The sequence below is a fragment of the Carcharodon carcharias genome, chromosome 13 (assembly GCF_017639515.1).
Source record: "Carcharodon carcharias isolate sCarCar2 chromosome 13, sCarCar2.pri, whole genome shotgun sequence".
Lineage (NCBI taxonomy): Eukaryota > Metazoa > Chordata > Chondrichthyes > Lamniformes > Lamnidae > Carcharodon > Carcharodon carcharias.
In genome coordinates this window covers 22,986,945-23,005,048 of record NC_054479.1, presented here as the reverse complement: position 1 = coordinate 23,005,048, position 18,104 = coordinate 22,986,945, and the positions used below count along the sequence as shown (strand labels likewise).

At 42.5% G+C, this 18,104-nt stretch overlaps 1 protein-coding gene across 2 annotated transcripts in view; it reads right to left on the bottom strand.

Annotated features, from left to right (window-relative positions):
• The window catches only part of LOC121285829, a 238,360-nt gene that overhangs the window by 12,047 nt on the left and 208,209 nt on the right, over positions 1–18,104 (bottom strand). The window contains exons 6-11 of one of the 2 annotated variants that reach the window (XM_041202699.1): positions 15,588–15,784; positions 13,611–13,878; positions 5,648–5,819; positions 4,426–4,547; positions 1,632–1,765; positions 1,167–1,242 (exon numbers count right to left, since the gene is read on the bottom strand). In XM_041202699.1, coding sequence (XP_041058633.1) covers positions 1,167–1,242; positions 1,632–1,765; positions 4,426–4,547; positions 5,648–5,819; positions 13,611–13,878; positions 15,588–15,784 — 969 coding nt within the window. Of the gene's footprint in view, positions 1–1,166; positions 1,243–1,631; positions 1,766–4,425; positions 4,548–5,647; positions 5,820–13,610; positions 13,879–15,587; positions 15,785–18,104 lie in introns of those variants that run through there. The other variant, XR_005944797.1, reaches the window with a different exon arrangement.

Genomic DNA, 18,104 nt, shown 5'->3' with positions numbered 1-18,104 from the left:
ATATTCTTCAATCATTTGGTTAGGTTGGTAGGTCAGGTGTTTCTCATGTGTTGGTGCAGACTCGATGGGCCGAAGGGCCTCTTCTGCACTGTGATTCTTTGACCACATTCTGTTATCTGTGAACACATTTTCAGAAAGCACCCAGTGCTGCGCCACTGTGGAAATTTTAATTTCCCGCATCAATTATTCTTTTCTGAGCGCATCACTCCTCCTGAGACTTATTGTACAAAACTGAAGGATTCTCTGTGTGTAGAAATTCAGGGATGTTGAACATTTGCTCTCGTCATCACTGAACCTCACAGCATGAAGAGGATGAACAATGAGGGATGGTCAAGGCTTCTCCTCTATAAGTGTTCACTTGTTGTGATTCTTTTTCAAATCCTCAACCACTCCATTAACAATCTCTTCCAAACCCAATCCAATTTAACTCCATAGAAGGATTAATATTGGTGATTTGCCATGGCAAAACATAGTAAAAATTAGAGAACAGCCATTCATACAGTAAAGAAATTCAAGCTCCCTGAAAAATTGGTCCAATTAGGGCTGAGTAACGGATTGCCCAGCCATTCCATCTTTGCAAACCAGTTGTTAAATCATCAGGGCAAGCAGCTGTATCCTGTCCTGTCAAACTTGTAGCTGCCCCACCAGGAGATCTGCTGTCATGGTTTGTCACATTAGTCTGTCTTGTGCCATCCTCACACATCCACTATAGTTCATATCTGCAATCCGCTCTGTGACATCCGGCATCCAACTGCGCCTAGGCTGACCCCTCTTTCTGCTGCCCCTCATTTTGCCCTCTAGAAAAGATCTCTCTAGTTTTTCAGCTCTGGTCAAATGGCCAAAATATTGACATTTGCTTTTCTGGATGTTACTTTTTTTTTTGCTCTTGCAATTTCATCTCTTCTTTTGTCTTACGGTCTGAGTAAGTGTAACACCACCAAATGTGGTTGCTCTCTCCCACCCAAATCCATTGCTACTCTTTCTTTCCTAATTTTGTCCACAAGTAGCTGGACGTCATGTAATGATAAATCGGTAGGTTTACTTTGGGCCCAGGCCAAAACCTCACAGCGTTTTCAAATTGAACTCAACTGTACAGCCCTAAAGAGGGGATCAAACTTGGGTGAATGCAAGGAGTGGCAAGTTTGCAGCAGTTCATGAGGTCTTACCCTGTCTGATTGATGCTGACTCAATCTTTTCTTTGATTTTAGCTCCTGTAGCCAAGGAGGAGGCATTTCCTCTGACCTAAAAGGAGGAATAGAAATGCCGAAGTGTCAGCAGAATCACGTACATCAGAGCGTACAAGATGGCTGGAAGTGCAATATGAAGTTGTAACACAATGAAGGTTGATTTTCTAACATTTGTTGAGCACCTGAAACTGTACAAACCCAGACAATTTGAACACATTCATCATTGGATGACAGGACAAGAGACAGCATTTGTAACAAGGAGAAGAAAAGGAGCAAGAGTCAGCCCCTATATGATGGCAAGTTTCTTCTGGAAGATGATTTTGAGAGATGATGGGGGCAAATTTCCTGCCAAGCTGCTTGGTTTGGGAAGCTAGCAAGAGAGCAGGGGGGCTTAAAACATTCTGGAACTCAGCACTGGAAACACACTGAAAGATCCCTGCTTACCCTTCCCCTTTGCTAGTTGTAGTTGGTAGCACTCTGAGTCCTTGCTGAGCAGGAGGGCTGCAGGATCTGCATTGCTGCTCACAGCTCGATTCCTCTTCATCTCCATTCTCTTGTCGGTTTCTCCGTAAACTGGCCTAGATAAAAGAGATAGAAATAAGACAGGAGTAATTAGGCAGAGCCATGCTAATACTGGGTACATTTAATTCAAACCAGAAGAGAACAGTCACTACAGGAATGATACTGTGCATGAAAAGTGTGCAACTGCATGATCAAGGTTTAAGTGGTGTTATGGTGGTTGAGTGTGTGAGCCAGTCAGCTCTAGCTCAACAGTAGGTAATAAAAAAAATAATAAATGCGAAAAGACTATTCAACCCATCAGAACTGTGTAGAAGCTGAATCATCATGTACTCCACGTCACTCATGTAATTTCCTGAGGAATGGTTCCGCAAACATTTGGCCTGCCCCGAGAAAAATAAATTGAACAAAACTTGAGCATGTAACTAACCTATATTATACATCCTAGGTTAGTTCTCATCTGTGACATTCCCAAGAACCAGCAGCTCAAGAGCTGTTATGTTCCAAACCGCATTTTATCATCTTTAGAGGTCTTTATCCTTATAATCTTAAATACTATTCTTTTCCACATATATATTCAGTTCCTCTTAAAGATGTTAATTGACACAGCATTAATTGTTCTATCCAGTAGTCTATTTGATATAGTCACAAAAAATACTTCTAACCTCGAGTCTTGCATAAGGCTTGTTAATACTTGTCTCCTTTTGTCAGTACTTGCCTCCTTTTGTTTTAGGCTTATAGCTCAAATTGATTAACATGCTTGCATCTATATTATCCATTCTTCCCAACATTTAAAAACTCGATAACTTCTCCTCACAATCTTGTCTTCCCAGTGCAGTTCTTTGAGTCACTATATGTTAGAACCCAATGTCTTGGCTAATTCCTCCTGAATGTTTTCTGAACTCTGTCGAATGTCCATTTGAAGAGTATGGTGTCCAAAATTCCACACATTACATTAAATGCATCACCACCAATGATTTAAACTAGGCTGGAATAATTTGTTGTGACACGGTCAAATAATTTGAGATAGATCTCTGTATTTGAAACAAAAGTAGAAATTGCTGGAAAAATCTGTGGAAACAAAATGAGGTTAATGTTTCAAGTTGATGATCTTTCATCACCAGTTCTGATGAAAGGTCATTAATCTGAAACATTGACTTGCTATTTCTCTCCACAGAGGCTGCCTGACCTGCTGGTTACAGATTGGCTTTGGTGTAAACCTAGGAGCAGGTTGTTTGTGTGGCCCCTTTGTCACAGGTACTGTTCATACACAATGTGTGTCTGGAAAATACAGGAGAACTTATTCTGCACTTCCCTCATTTACCACAAGGTGGCCCCCTGCTCTGTACTGGGCCAGGATCTCTCAGAGCATATTCTCAAAACCACTATTTTCTCCTGGTGCAGCATAGTTCCTGCTTCATTACAGAAACCATATCAAGCACCCTACAGATAGTGTGATGTAGAAAGGAAGCAGTATCTTTATCATATTTATATCATTTTTTTCTGACATACAATTTCTGTTCTTGGGACTGGGTATGCCCAGGAAAACATTAAAGCAGAAAATAAAAAACAAGCAAATGTGCAGAACTTTTGTCCCATTTTGCCTGAACTTGCTGAATTCTATTAGGATGTGACTGTAGGTATTGGGTTCCCTCAAGTACCACACCTCAACCAAGTAGCTGTCAGGAATAGGGTTCTCACTCAATGCTCACATATTCCTGGCTAATTCCCATTCCTCAGAACAGGAACATTGATGCCAATTATAACTCCCCTTAAACTATCCCAGCCGAGATATGCTAACGCAACATCACATATTGAATGTGGGAATCTATTCTGTGTTTCAGCTGCACGCGATTTTTAACACTGAATCACTGGAAAGAAAGAGCTTGCATTTATAAAGCACCTTCTTAGAATTCAGGAGATCCCAAATTATTTTACAGTCTAATGGAATACTTGTTGAAATGTAGTCAGTTGTAATGTAGGAAACAATTTGTCCGCAGCAAAGAGTAATGAGATAATATCCAAATCAGCTGTTTTAAGTGTTGATTATATGAATTGGCATGAAAATTAGAAAATTCTCCTAGTCTTCTTCAAATTGTGATATGGGACCTGATACATGGTACCTAAGAAGAAAGACAAAACTTTGATTTAACATCTCATCCAAAATTTGGCACCATTCACTGCTGCATTCAAATGTCATTTTAGATTATACGCTCAGGTCTAAGGAGCGGGACTGAATCCAAGACCTTCTGACTTGCAGGCAAGAGTGCTACAAAATGAGCCACAGCTGGCACCAATGTTCACTCTTCCTCAAATACTATGTAAGAAATTTACAGAGTTTTTCATGATCCCAGAAGTCAGTGTGTTAACTTTAGTGAATGTTCCTGGAACTATTAAGACAAAAGAGGCTCAACAGCATTAATAAGTGACTGAATATCTGCAGTACAGGAGCTTTCACCTAACTACTAGGCCACATTAGTTGTAAGATTCTTTCACACACCTGCCTTTTCCAACTAAATTTTAGCTTCATGTTTTAAATTAATAAAGCGGTATTACGGTACTAAAATCACTGTAAACAATACAGGTCTCACATGGTAGAATATACCTTAAAGATGGAATGTTGAATCAGTAAGACATTATAGTATGGAGTGACATTGGTGGCCTCTTTGGCATGTTAGGCTAGGTATAAAAAGCTCAGAGTATTTCCAGAGATTGTTACCTTTAGTACTGAGGGGTCCATCCCAGGAAACATTGCGACTCTTGGACACTGTGTTATTGTAAGCTTCTGGGTTCTACTAACATCCTGTTCAATCAATTCTTCCTGTACAGGTGGCCTGGATTCTGATGTGAGAAGTTTAGGGGAACAATAATTAGCACAAAAATGACAAACATGTGCTTTTCTTCTTCCTCTATATCACAATTGCTTTCTACTGAATCCTTACCCTCAACAATTTGTTTACTAGATCACTACTCATGTCTGAGTGTGGATGTATTACCAAATTATTCAATCGCAGCGCCATCACATTTGAGCTAGACACTGCCCTCACCCAATGTTCACACATAAGCACTTTAGGCAAGGGTAAAGTGATTTGAATCAAGAACCTGGCCAATTTGTTATCCCTTTCTAACCTAGAGACTCTGAGGCCAATTGGAACACCTCTTTGCTGCTCTGGCTAAGATCAGCTGATACAGATTTTGGATGGAAACAGGGAGATTACTGGTCTGTATTACTTAGCCACACAGTGTATAGATTTGCTGAGCCACAGGGTGAAAAACAGCACAAGTCTTTGACTGCTTGGAGTTGCCACTTCTTCTCCCTGTGGGGGTAACAACCAGCCTCCACTGGGCTCCTTCTCATGATGGCACAACTGAGATTCATCCCATGGAGAATGACGTATGAACCTACTTCTTCCCATTCCATGGCAAGATGGCAGGAGCTGCTGAGTTTGTGGTGCCGCATCAGCAACTAGAATCATCCTTAGTGAACGTTTAGAACAGACCATTGATCATACAGCAGATGGAACCACATCGCACAGTAAGCCATTCAGCCCATCACATCTACACCCACTCCAGCTCACAATGCAGTTGATGTAAAGGTGAGTGAATTCACCAACACCTGGGTTACAAGCAGAAGATTCTGGAAATACTCAGCTGGCATGTGCGGAGAAAGAAACAAAGTTAACATTGCAGGTCAATGACCTGTCAGAAATTCTGATGAAATGTCAACAATCTGAAACATTAACTCTTCCTAGCTCTATGAATGCCAACTGACTTGCTGAATATTTCCAGCATTTTTGGATTTCCAGCATCTGCACCATTTTGACTTTGTATTTAAAGTACAAGGAACAATCTAGATAGGATCTGACCAGTCTAGTTCCTATGATTACTGTTCTCACTGGTAAAACTCACCCAGTCTCTGACCTAGTCCAGTCTCAACTTACCGGTGGAATCTTTATACATCCAGGAATCTTCGCCCTTTTGGAGGAACTGGTCTATGCCATCAGGCTGGTCTCCAGAGCCTGGTTTCTTGTGTTTTGTTGGTGCCCGACGTAATGTTTTCCTGCCAAGCTGTATCCGACTCTTCTGGGCACCACTGTCCAGTGTGGTTACCGGCTGGGGGAGGGAAATTGGGAGAAAAAAAAGTCAAGATTCAAGTTCAATTCTGTGCAACCTTTTCCAAAAATCAATTATCCTGTGCTCATCACTATGAAGGACGTTAGTGCTAGGGAATGGAACATGGTATCAAATTTGGCATCAAATTACTTTTTAATTCATTCATGGGATGTGGGCATCACTGGCTAGGCCAGCAATCATTGTCCATCTCTAATTGCCCTTGAGGTGGTAGTGGTGAGCTACCTTCTTGAACCACTGCTGTCCACGTGTAGGTGCTGTTAGGGAGGGAGTTCCAGAATTTTGACTCAGCGACAGTGAAGGAACTCCAGGTGGTGGTGTTCCTATGCATTTGCTGCCCTTGTCCTACTAGATGGTAGTTGTCATGGGTTTGAAACGTGCTGTCTAAGGAGGCTTGATGAGTTTCTGCAGTGCCTCTTTTAGATGATATACACTGCTGCCACTGTGCTTCGGGGGCGGAGGGGGTGAATTTTTTGTGGATGGGGTGCCAATTAAGTGGGCTGCTATGACCTGAATGGTGTCAAGCTTTGAGTGTTATTGGAGCTGCACCCATCCAGGCAAGTGGACAGTATTCCATCACATTTCTGGCTTGTGCCTTGTAGATGCTGGACAGGCTTTGGGGAGTCAGGAGGTGAGTTACTCGCTGTAGGATTCCTAGTCTCTGATTCAGTGATGGTAGTACCACTGAATGTCAAGGGGTGATGGTTAGATTTTCCCTGTTAGAGATGGTCATTGCCTGGCATGAATATTACTTGCCACTTGTTAGCCCGCCCAAGGCTGGATATTGTCCAGGTCTTGCTGCACTTGGACATGGACTACTTGAGTATCTGAGGACTTGCGAATGATGCTGAACATTATGTAATCATCAGCGAACTTCCCACTTCTGACCCTATGATGGAAGGACAGTCATTGATGAAGCAGCTGAAGATAGTTGGGCCTAGGACTCTACCCTGAGGAACTTGTGCAATGATGTCCCGGAACTGATATGATTGGCATCCAACAACAACCATCTTCTTTTGTGCTAGGTATGACTCCAACCAGAGGAGAATTCCAACCCCCACCCCCCACCACCCACCCCACCGATTCCATTGACTCCAGTTTTGCTAGGGTTCCTTGATGTCACACTCAGTCAAATGCTGCCTTGATGTCAAGGGCAGTCATTCTCACCTCACCTCATCAAATGTCAACATCAAGCACTCCCAGCAGGAATGATGTTCAAAAAGCATATGGGATATTTGGCTTTATTTATGGAGGCATAAAGTACAAAAGGGAGTTAGGGTAAACCATCATAAAACATTCATTCTCCCTAAGCTGGAGTATTATGACCAATTCTGGGTATCACATTTTAGGGAGTACGTCAAGGCCTTACAGAGATTGAGAAGAGATTTACTAGAGTGGTATGAGAGATGTGGAACTTCAGTTACATGAAGAGACTTGAGAAGCTGGGCCTGTTCTCAATAGACCATAGAGAGCAGAAAGGATGTAGAGAAAGAAATTTGCAAAGAAATTACAGGGAGGTGCATGAATTATAGAACAATTATTATGGGGGACTTCAATTATCCAAATATAGACTGGGATAGGAATAGTACAAAGGGACAAGAAGGGTGAGAGTTCCTGGAGTGTGCTCAAGGTAACTTTCTGCAGCAGTATATTTCTGGTCCAACGAGAGGACAGGAACTGTTGGACCTGGTTCTGAAGAATGAGGTGGCCCAAATGGATCAAATAACAGTGCAAGAGCATTTAGGGGACAATGGCCATTGTATCATAAGGTTCAGGTTGGCCATGAAGAAGGACAAGGAGCAATCCAGAGCAGGGATAATTAATTGGGGGAAAGCCAACTTCGATGGGATGAGGATGCATCTGAGTCGAATGAGTTGGAACCAAATGTTGGTGGAAAAGGTGACTGAACAATGGGCTACCTTCAAAGAGATAGTATTGCAGGCAATGTCAAGGTATATTCCCTTGAAGGGGAAAGATAGGGCAAATAAATCTAGAATATCCTGGATGACGAGAGAAATAGAGGTGAAGTTGAGAAGGGAGAAGTATGTATATGACAGATGTCAGGTAGAAAATACAACGGAGAATCAGGCAGAATATAGAAGGACCAGAGAGGAAGTGAAGAAACTAATCAGAAAAGCTAGGAGGGAGCATGAAAAGAGACTAGCAGGTAACATAAAAGGGAATCCCAAGGTCTTCTATAAGTATGTAAATAAAAGAGTGGTAAAAGTAAGGTTAAGGCTAATTAAGGATAAAAGAGGAGACTTGCATGCGAAGGCAGAAGTTGCAGCAGAGGTATTAAATACGTACTTTGTGTCTGTCTTTACAAAGGAAGAGGATGCTACCCAGGCTGAGGTGAGAGAGGAGGTACACTCGGGGAATTTATGATTGAGAAGGCGGAGGTATGAGAAAAGGCTATCTTTACTTAAAATGGATAAGGTACCAGGACTGGACGAGATGCATCCGAGGATACTGAGGGAGGTGGGAGTGGAAATTTCAGAGACACTGGTGATAATCTTCCAGTCTTCCTTAGACATAGGGATGGTGCCGGAGGACTGGAGAATTGCGAATGTTACACCCTTGTTCAAAAAGGGGTGCGAGGATAATGCCAACAACTACAGGCCAGTCAGTTTGACTTCAGTGGTAGGGAAACTTCTGGAAACGATAGTTCGGGACAAAATCAATACTCACTTAGACAGGTGCAGGATAATTAAGGAAAGCCAGCATGGATTCATTAAGGGAAAATCATGTTTATCTAAATTGCTGGAGTTTTTTGACCAGGTAACAGAGAAGGTTGATAAGGGCAACACTGTTGATGTAATGTATATGGATTTTTAAAAGGTATTTGATACAGTGCCACACAATAGGCTTGTGAGCATAATTCTAGCTCATGGAATAAAAGGGAAAGTAGGCACATGGATAAGAAATTCGCTGAGTGACAGGAAACAGAGTAGTGATAAATGGTTGTTTTTCAGATTGGAGGAAGGTCTGTATTGGTGTTCCCCAATCATTATATTAATGACCTAGACTGTAGTGTGCAGGGCATGATTTCAAAATTTGCGGATGATATGAAGATTGGAAGCATTGTCAACTGTGATGAGGATAATCTTGAACTTCAAAAGGGCATAGACATGTTGGTGGATTGGGCAGACAAGTGGCAGATGAAGTTCAATGCAAAAAAGTGTGAAGTGATGCATTTTGGCAAGAAGAACGTGAAGAGACAGTATAAAATAAAGGGAGAAACTCTAAAGAAGTGTAGGAACAAAGGGATCTGTGTATATGTACAAAAGTCATTGAAGATGGCAGGGAATGTTGAGAGAGCAGTTAAAGCATATGGTATCCTAGATTTTATTAATAGGGCCATTAAATACAAGAGTAAGATGGTCATGTTGAACTTGTATAAGACACTGGTTAGGCCTCATCTGGAGTACTGCATCCAGTTCTGGGCGCCATATTTGAGGAAGGATGTGAAGGCATTGGACAGAGTACACAGGACATTTACAAGAATGATTCCAGGGATGAAGGACTGTAGCTATGAGGATAGGTTGGAGAAGTTGGGTCTGTTTTCCTTGGAGAAAAGAAGGCCGAGTGGAGGTTTGATAGAAGTATTCGAGAACCTGAGGGGTATGGACAGGGTAAATTGTGAGAAGCTGCTTCCACTCAAGAACTAGAGGACACATCAAAAATAACGGGTAAATGATGTGATGAGAAGAAAAATGTTTTCACCCAGAGGATGGTTGGAGTCTGGAACAAACTTCCTGAAAGGGTGGTGGAGGCACTTTGATTGAGGCAATCAAAGGGGTGTTGAATTGCTATCTGAAAAGAAAGAACACGCAAGCTTACAGGGATAAAGAGTGAGATTAGGTGAAATGCGCTTTCAGTGAGCCAATGCAAACTCGATGGGCTGAATGGCCTCCTTCTATGCTGTAAAGAGTCTGTGATTCTGTGAAGAGGGGATTTAGTTGAAGTATTTAAAAACATGAACAATTTTGATTAAGTAAATATAGATAAACTGTTTCCAGCTGCAGAAATATCAGATTTATGGAGATAGGCAGAAAAACTAGAGGAAAAATATTCTTGTTGTATCTGCAATACATTTCTTGAAAGGCTGGCAACTTTCAAAAGAGAAACATAGAAACTAAGATCAGGAGTAGGCTATTCAGCCCTTCAAGCCTGCTCCGCCATTCAATATAATCATGGCTGATCCTCTATCTCAATGCCATATTCCTGCTTTCTCTCACCCCTTGATGCCCCTAATATCCAAAAGATTATCAATTTCTTTCTTGAATATATTTAGTGGCCCAGCCTCCACAGCCTTCTGTGGTAGAGAACTCCACGGGTTCACCACCCTCAGTGATGAAATTTTTCCTTATCTCAGTCCTAAATGGCTTGCCCTGTATCCTGAGACTGTGGTCCCTGGTTCTAGACTCCCCAACCAGGGGAAACATTCTCCCTGCATATAGCCTGTATAGCCCTATTAGAATTTTGTACGTTTCAATCAGATCCCCTCATTCTTCTAAACTCTAGTGAATACAGGCCCAGTTGAACCAATCTCTCTTCAAACAACAGTCCTGCTATCCCCAGTATCAGCCGAATGCTTCGCTGCACTCCCTCTATGGCAAGTCTATCCTTTCTTAGGTAGGGAGGCCAAAACTGCACGTAATACTCCAGGTGTGGTCTCACCAAGTCCTTGTATAACTGCAGTTAAGACATCCCTATTTCTGAACTCAAATCCTCTTGCAATGGAGGCCAACATAACACTTGCCTTCCTAATTGCTTGCTGCACCTGCCTGTTCACTTTCATTGACTGGTGTACAAGGACACCCAGATCCCTTTGTACATCCACATTTCCTAATATATCACCATTTAAATAATACTCTGCCTTTGCGTTTCACACCAAAGCGTATAACTTCATATTTATCCATGTTATACTGAATCTGCCATGTGTTTACCCACACACATAACTTATCTAAATCACCTTGAAGCCTTCTAATGACTCACAACCCCGCCCAGTTTTCTGTCGTCGGCAAACTTGGAAATATTGCATTTAGTTTCCTCGTCGAAGTCATTTATGTATATCATGAATAGCTGGGGCCCAAGCACTGATCCCTGCGGTACACCACTAGTTATTGCCTGCCATCCGGAAAAAGACCCATTTATTCCCACTTTCTGTTTCTGGTCTGTCAACCAAATTCTCAATCCATGCCAGTATATTACCCTCAATCCCATGTATTTTAATTTTGCCCACTAGCCTTTTATGTGGGACCTTATCAAAAGCCTTCTTGAAATCCAAATACACCACATCCACTGGTTCTCCCTTATCTATTCTACTAGTTACATCCTCAAAAAACTCCAGTGGATTAGTTAAGCATGATTTCCCTTTCATAAACCCATGCTGGCTTTGTCTAATTCCGTTAATTCTTTCCTATTCTTTTATAATTGACTCAAGCATTTTCCCCCCTACTGATGTTAGGCTAACTGGTCTGTAATTCTCTGATTTTTCTCTCCCTCTTTTTTTAAATAGTGGGGTTACATTTGCCACCCTCCAATCTGTAGGAATTGCCCCAGGGTCTATAGAATTTTGGAAGATGACCACCAATGCATCCAATATTTCCAGGGCCATTTCCTTTGGTACTCTGGGATGTAGATTATCAGGCCCTGGGGATTTTTCAGCCTTTAACCCCGTTAAGTTTCTTCTCTAGCACTATTTTTTTTTTACTAATACTGATTTTGTTCAATTCCTCCCTCTCATGAGACCCTTGGTTTCCTAACATTTCTGGGAAATTATTTGTGTCCTTTTTTGTGAGGACAGAACCAAAACGTGTGTTCAATTCTTCTGCCATTTCGTTGTTCCTCATTATAATTTCCCCCCTTTCTGGCTGTAAGGGACCTACATTTGTCTTTGCTAATCTTTTTCTCTTCACATAGTTATACAAGCTTTTACAGTCAGTTTTTACGTTCCCTGCAAGTTTACTCTCATACTCCATTTCCCCCTTCTTGATCAATCATTTTGTCCACTTTTGCAGAATTCTAAACTGCTCCCAATTCTCAATTATTTGAAGGGAAATCATTTACAGGGTTATGGGGATAGAGCTGGGAGTGGGACTAATTGGACAGTTCTTTCAAAGAGCTGACACGTGTGATGGGTTGGAAGTCCCCTTCTGTGCTGTGCTATGATTCTGTATTTGAAAACAACACTCGCCCTTAAATAGCACTTTTCATGACCACCAGATGAGATGAAGTGCTTTATAGCCAATTAAGTGCTTTTGAAATGTAGTCACTCTTGTAAAGCAGGAAATGTGGTAACCAAGTTGCACACAGAAAACTCTCACAAAAAAAATCAATGTGATGTTGATCAGATAATCTGTTTCTGTGATGTTGATTGAGGGATAAATATTGACCAGACAGAATTCCTTTGCTTTCCTTCGATATAGCACTATGGGGTATTTTTTACATCCAACCAAGTAGATAGATGGAGCCTCTGTTTAACATCTCATCCACTTTTGACGATGCAGCACTTACTCAGTACTGCATTGGAGTGGGAACTGAACCGGGAACTGAGTGATGCTGGGAAGACTCCACTAGCAACACTCACAATTCTTAACTGGATACTGGAAAACGTTTGTTTTCCTTTAGGCAATTGCATCCCATCAGTCTACAGTGTTCGGATTTGGATCCAGAGGTTAAGAGACAAGATGTTAACCTCTGCATCATCCAGTCTCCAAAGTAAAAAATAAATATAATTTCTTCGGGAATGCCTCATCTCCTACTTGAAATTCAGTTCTTTCCTGCCTTCCCACTACAGTTCATGAGTGTGTCCGTCCTCCTCTGTCAGGCCTTACCATAAATCATTAGAATCTGTCTCAAGTCGCCACTTTTACAACTTATTCAGTAAATGCAACATGTGGTACCGAGCCACACAAACCAGGAGATGGGCTGCCAACCTTGCTTATCCCGGATTGTGACAAGCAGTCTGGGAGAAAGATCATAAAGGCATTAGGGAAAGAAAAGTGTATTTTTGCTTTCTTCACTTCCACTTATTCATTTTCAAAGTATCAGGAATGGGAAAAGACTGGGTTAGAGGCAGGATGTCATGGGGTGACACGTCTAGAAATACATCCAACCAGAGTTTGTCTTCAGTTAGCTGAGCTCAGCAGGTCATCAGCAAGGGCAGCATTGTTGGAGGAAAAAAGGAAGAAATCAGCCATGGTTCCTGCTCCTGACTGCTACCCAGTGACCTGTACTGGGAAGTGCTTGCGGTAAGCGCTTCATGTACTTCTGCCCACCAGGCTGTAAATAGCCCTCTGGTATAACTGCCTGCTGACACTTGCTTTCTGCAAGAATGCTCAGTTGGGCAAGGTACTGGAGGCCACTGGTGTACTTACAGCTGTCTAACATGAATAAGGACACAGAGGAAGAGAAATTGAATTAAATTTTAAAAAGTCCAGTTCCTTCCAGTACGTCCAATTTAAAGACTTTTTAAATGCTACTACGCATGAGGATCCAATTAGCTGTGCACGTGCTAGTAAGCTCACATGCCACTCAGACTCATGTCTCAGATTGGCTGCTTCCCAAAGAGAAAAAATTATGTGAGACGCATCATTCTTACCTGTTGTCAAATGCTTCGCTACTGTCAGGCATATTAGGGAGACAGCACAACCCCAGGGTTTTATTGTCTGCCTGGGCTTTCCTTAAGGAACTGGTGCTCGAGAAGAATATACAAAGAAACATTTTCAACCTTGGCTGATTCTGATAAGAGTAGGCACCCTTGCTTACCTCCAAAAATGTGAATCCATGGGGAGTTGGACCAACATGTGTAGCTGGGTCAGTAGATTGCAAACTGTCTGTATCATCCGGCGATTCTAATTCACCACTTGAAAGGCCGTAGTTGATACTTCTTGGGTCCTGGCAGAAGCTCGGCTGCTCACTGGAGGGGGTTGTCTCTGACTGTGAGGATACTGATACTCGGCTGTGTACATGTTCCTTTCTGGGGGAGGCAGCCGGCATGGAGACGGGTTCCTTGTGGGGTGACACTGGCCTATAACTGCAATTGAATAAAAAGGAAAATTGGTCAGTGAGAGGTCTAATTAGCTTCTTTCTATGGAGTTAAACTGTAGGAAAGTTTTTACCTTTTTTGTGTCCTGCAATTTTCAGTTCAACCCATTCCTGCCTTTCCAAAGAGCAGCATATCTTGGAAGGCAAAGAAAGCTTGGGAAGCTCTCTCAAACTCATTTTGCTTCTATTTTGCCTCTATTTAGTTGGATGGTGAATGGAGTTTACTACTGCAATACTTTCGAGGAGAATTATTTCACAAACAGTAAAAGAGCCTTGAGATGCCACTATTTTCCTCCACTTTTTACCCTGCTCCCCTGGATGCTGATCCCTTGAAAGATATGTTGTCATGGGAATCAAGAATGAGACATTGCCTCACCCAAATGACCACTCTTCATATATGAGCTTTGAGTGCCAGGAGAACATTCAGACGTGGAGGACCATTACTGCCAAGCCTGATCACCAGCTTAAGTTAATGTGCAAAGGAATTTCATTCATCAGGGGAAAACATCACAATCAGAAGCTAGAACCCAAACTCTCTTCCTTATCTGGTGATATCTGTAGCAGCCCATGTGTTAACTCAGTACACACCAAGATCAAATCAAAGACCTTATGGTCTGTGTGGCTTAATTCCTTAGGGCTTTTGGCAACTAAAGTCACCAGAAATCCCACCAACCATTTCAAGGGGGGGTCCACTCCATTTCTTCCTCACAGCATTTGTGGAAAAAAATTTTTATCGCCAAGGAGATCCAATCAGTATTTATTTGGTGTCCCGATAATTGCTAATGTTGGGTGGATGCATCCCTTGTTGGCAGAGCGACCCATTAACTCATAGGGGCAGGATTTTTGGGCCCGGGGTGGGCGTGGCCAGGAAACGGTCTGCCTCCCGCGATTGGCAAATTAACGGTCAGCCAGCGTGAAAGACACACTGAAAGGCTCAGTGCTGCTAGGGTAGAGGCAGGAGGAGGGCGAGCTCTGAAGTCTGCGCAGGTGTTGGGGAGCGCGCACTGAAAGCTTCCTGAAGGCAAAGAGCTGCCTGAGGGAGCTGAAGAATTTTTAAATCAAAAATAAAGATCTGGAAATTCTGAAAAAAAAATGTCCCCACATAGGACTCACTCACATGAACAGATACATCATTTTTGTGACGTCAAAACATTTTCCTTTTTTTAAAATTAATGTCGGAAACCTCATCCCGACTGCGGATGAGGTTTCCTCAAAAATGCAAAGGCTGCCTGGCCGATTTGCCCACCCACCAGCCGTAAGGTTGGACGGGCAGCAAAAAATCTCTCTTAATTAATACCTTAATAGGCCTCTTGATGGTTGGCAGGTGCGCTGCCGACTCTCACGCTTGCCAGCTGACCAAAGTATTGCGCAAGTATGAGATGGCCAACATCATCACGTGCTACTTTACACGCAACTGGGTCGGGCATGTGCCCGCCCACGGGATGTAAATTTCTGCCCATAAGATGCTATGCTGCAATGCTGCGCATTAGTTGGAAATGGCAATAGAGCATGTCCTACAGCACTTCCAACAGCAGCTTGGCCAGCAGAGTAAGCACACTTGAGCAAACCAAGAGGTAGTTTCAGAATCAGGCAATGACCACAAACCATTGTTCCACAAGAGTACATGGCTTCAATCACAACTGGTATCTCATTATTCAAAGTGTTCTGGTACTTGTGCAAAAGCCTTTAAGTTCTTACTTTTCTTGCTTGCTTTGTTTACGCTCCTGCTGTTTGTTGTATGGGTCATCCTCTTCATTTGTGCTGGACTCTCTCTCTTCATATGTGCCATATTGATCTCTCTCCTCGCAGTTGCAAAACTGGTCTCTCTCTTGTACTAGGGCATCGGTGTCCTTTGCCTTTGCGGAAGGGCTTATACAGCACTGCTTCACCCTGTCCTGAAACACAGACAATAGGATTAGAAGAGGAAGAATTAAAATACAGTACCGCTTTACACAATAAGTACAGCAGAAAACAGAGCATTCAGTTCAACAGATGCAAACCAGTCTTTATGCTCCCACTCTTCTTCATCTAACCCCATCAACATATCCTCTATTCCTTTCATCCTCATGTATTCATCTAGCCTTAAGTGCCTCAATGCGCTTCACCTCAACTACTCCATGTCATAACGATTTCCACATTCTGCCAAGGCCAGTCAGCCCCTGACCACATGACAGCCTTAGTCCAGACATGGATAAAACTCTGTCCATCTCTCCACAGATACCGTCAGACCTACTGAGTTTTTCCAGCATTTTGTGTTTTTGTTTCAAATTTCCAGCATCTTCAGTATTTTGCCTTTATCTATGGATAAAAGAGCTGAACTCAAGAGTTGAGGTGAGAGTGACTGCCCTTGACATTAAGGCAGCATTTGACCAAATGGGGCATCAAGGAGCCCTAGCAAAACTGAAGTCAATGGGAATCAGGAGAAAAACTCTCCAATGGTTGAAGTCATATTTAGCACAAAGGAAGATAGTTGTGGTTGTTGGAGGTCATTCATCTCAATCCCAGGGCATCACTGCAGGAGTTCCTCAGGGTAGTGTCCTCAGCCCTACCATCTTCAGCTGTTTCATCAATGACCTTCCCTCTATCATAAAGTCAGAAGTGGGATGTACACTTATGACTGCACAATGTTCAGCACCATTTGCGACTCTTCAGATACTGAAGAAGTCCATGCCCATATGCAGCAAGACCTGGACAACATTCAGGCTTGTGCTGATAGATAGCAAGTAACATTTGCATCACACAAGTGCCAGACAATGACCATCTCCAACAAGAGAGAATCTAACCACCTCCCCATTATGTTCAATGGCATAACCATTGCTGAATCCCCAATTATCAACATCCTGGGGGGATTTCTATTGATCAGAAGTTGAACTGGACCAGCCATATAAATACTGTGGCTACAAGGGCACATCAGAGGCTGGGAATTCTGCAGAGAGTAACTCACCTTCTGACTCCCCAAACCTGTCCACCATCTACAAGGCACAAGTCAGGAGTGTGATGAAATACTCTCCACTTGCCTGGATGGGTGCAGCTCCAACACAATAAGCTCAGCACCATCCAGGATAAAGCAGCCCACTTGTCTGGCGCCCCATCCATCACCTTCAATATCCACTCCCTCCACCATCGATGTAAACAGTGACAGCAGTGTACACCACCCACAAGATGCACTGCAGCAACTGACCAAGGCTCCTTTGACAGAAACGTCCAAACCTGTGACCACCACCATCTAGAAGGACAAGGGTAGCAGATGTACAAGAACAATGCCACCTGCAAGTTCCTCTCCAAGTCACATATCATCCTGATTTGGAACTATATTGCCATTCCTTCACTGTTGCTGGGTCAAAATCCTGGAACTCCCTCCCTAACAGCACTGTGGGTGTACTTACGCCACATGGACTGCAGCAGTTCGAGAAGGCAGCTCACCATTCCCTTCTAAAGGGCAATTAGGGATGAACAATAAATATTGATCTAGTCAACAATGCCCACGTGCCTGAAATAATTTTAAAAATGCTCTCTGAATCAAGAAGTTTCTCCTGACTTCCTTAATGAATTTATTAGCGGCTATCTTATATTTATGATCCCTGCTGTAAGTGGAAATATCTTCTCTATGTTTAGCCAATCAAACCCAAAATCTTAAGTTCATCTATCAGGTCACCCCTCAGTTTCTCTTTTCAAGAGCCCCAGCCTGTTAAATCTTTCTTGATTGTGTAACCTCTCAAATTCTGGTATCATTCTAGGAAATCCTTCCTGCACCTTCTCCTGTGCTTCTATATACTTTGGAGACCAGAACTGTTCAAAGTACACAAAATGTGGTCCAACCAAGGTTCTCTACAAAGTTAACATAAAAGCAAAATGCCATTAATTGCTTCCCAATGTTTTTCTACTTTTTTTCCAGTAAACTATTTCAGTTCTCATCCCCCTTTTTTCTGTTGTGTTACTTGTCTCCAAGTTACATCAATAAGTTTATAAATAACCATTTACACATCTGGTTATGTAATGCTATAACTTTCCTCTTATTCTTCGGATGTTGGTTATTACACTCTAGGTATCTGGGTTTAAACTTCCAGCATCTCCAAATGACACACTATCAGCAACTACCACTGACACTGTCATCACAACAACAGGTGACATACTGGATCAGCATGTTCACCATTCACCTCTCAGTTTTTCATGCTAGATTAAGTTGTCTACGTGAAATGAGTTTGGAGAGATGCA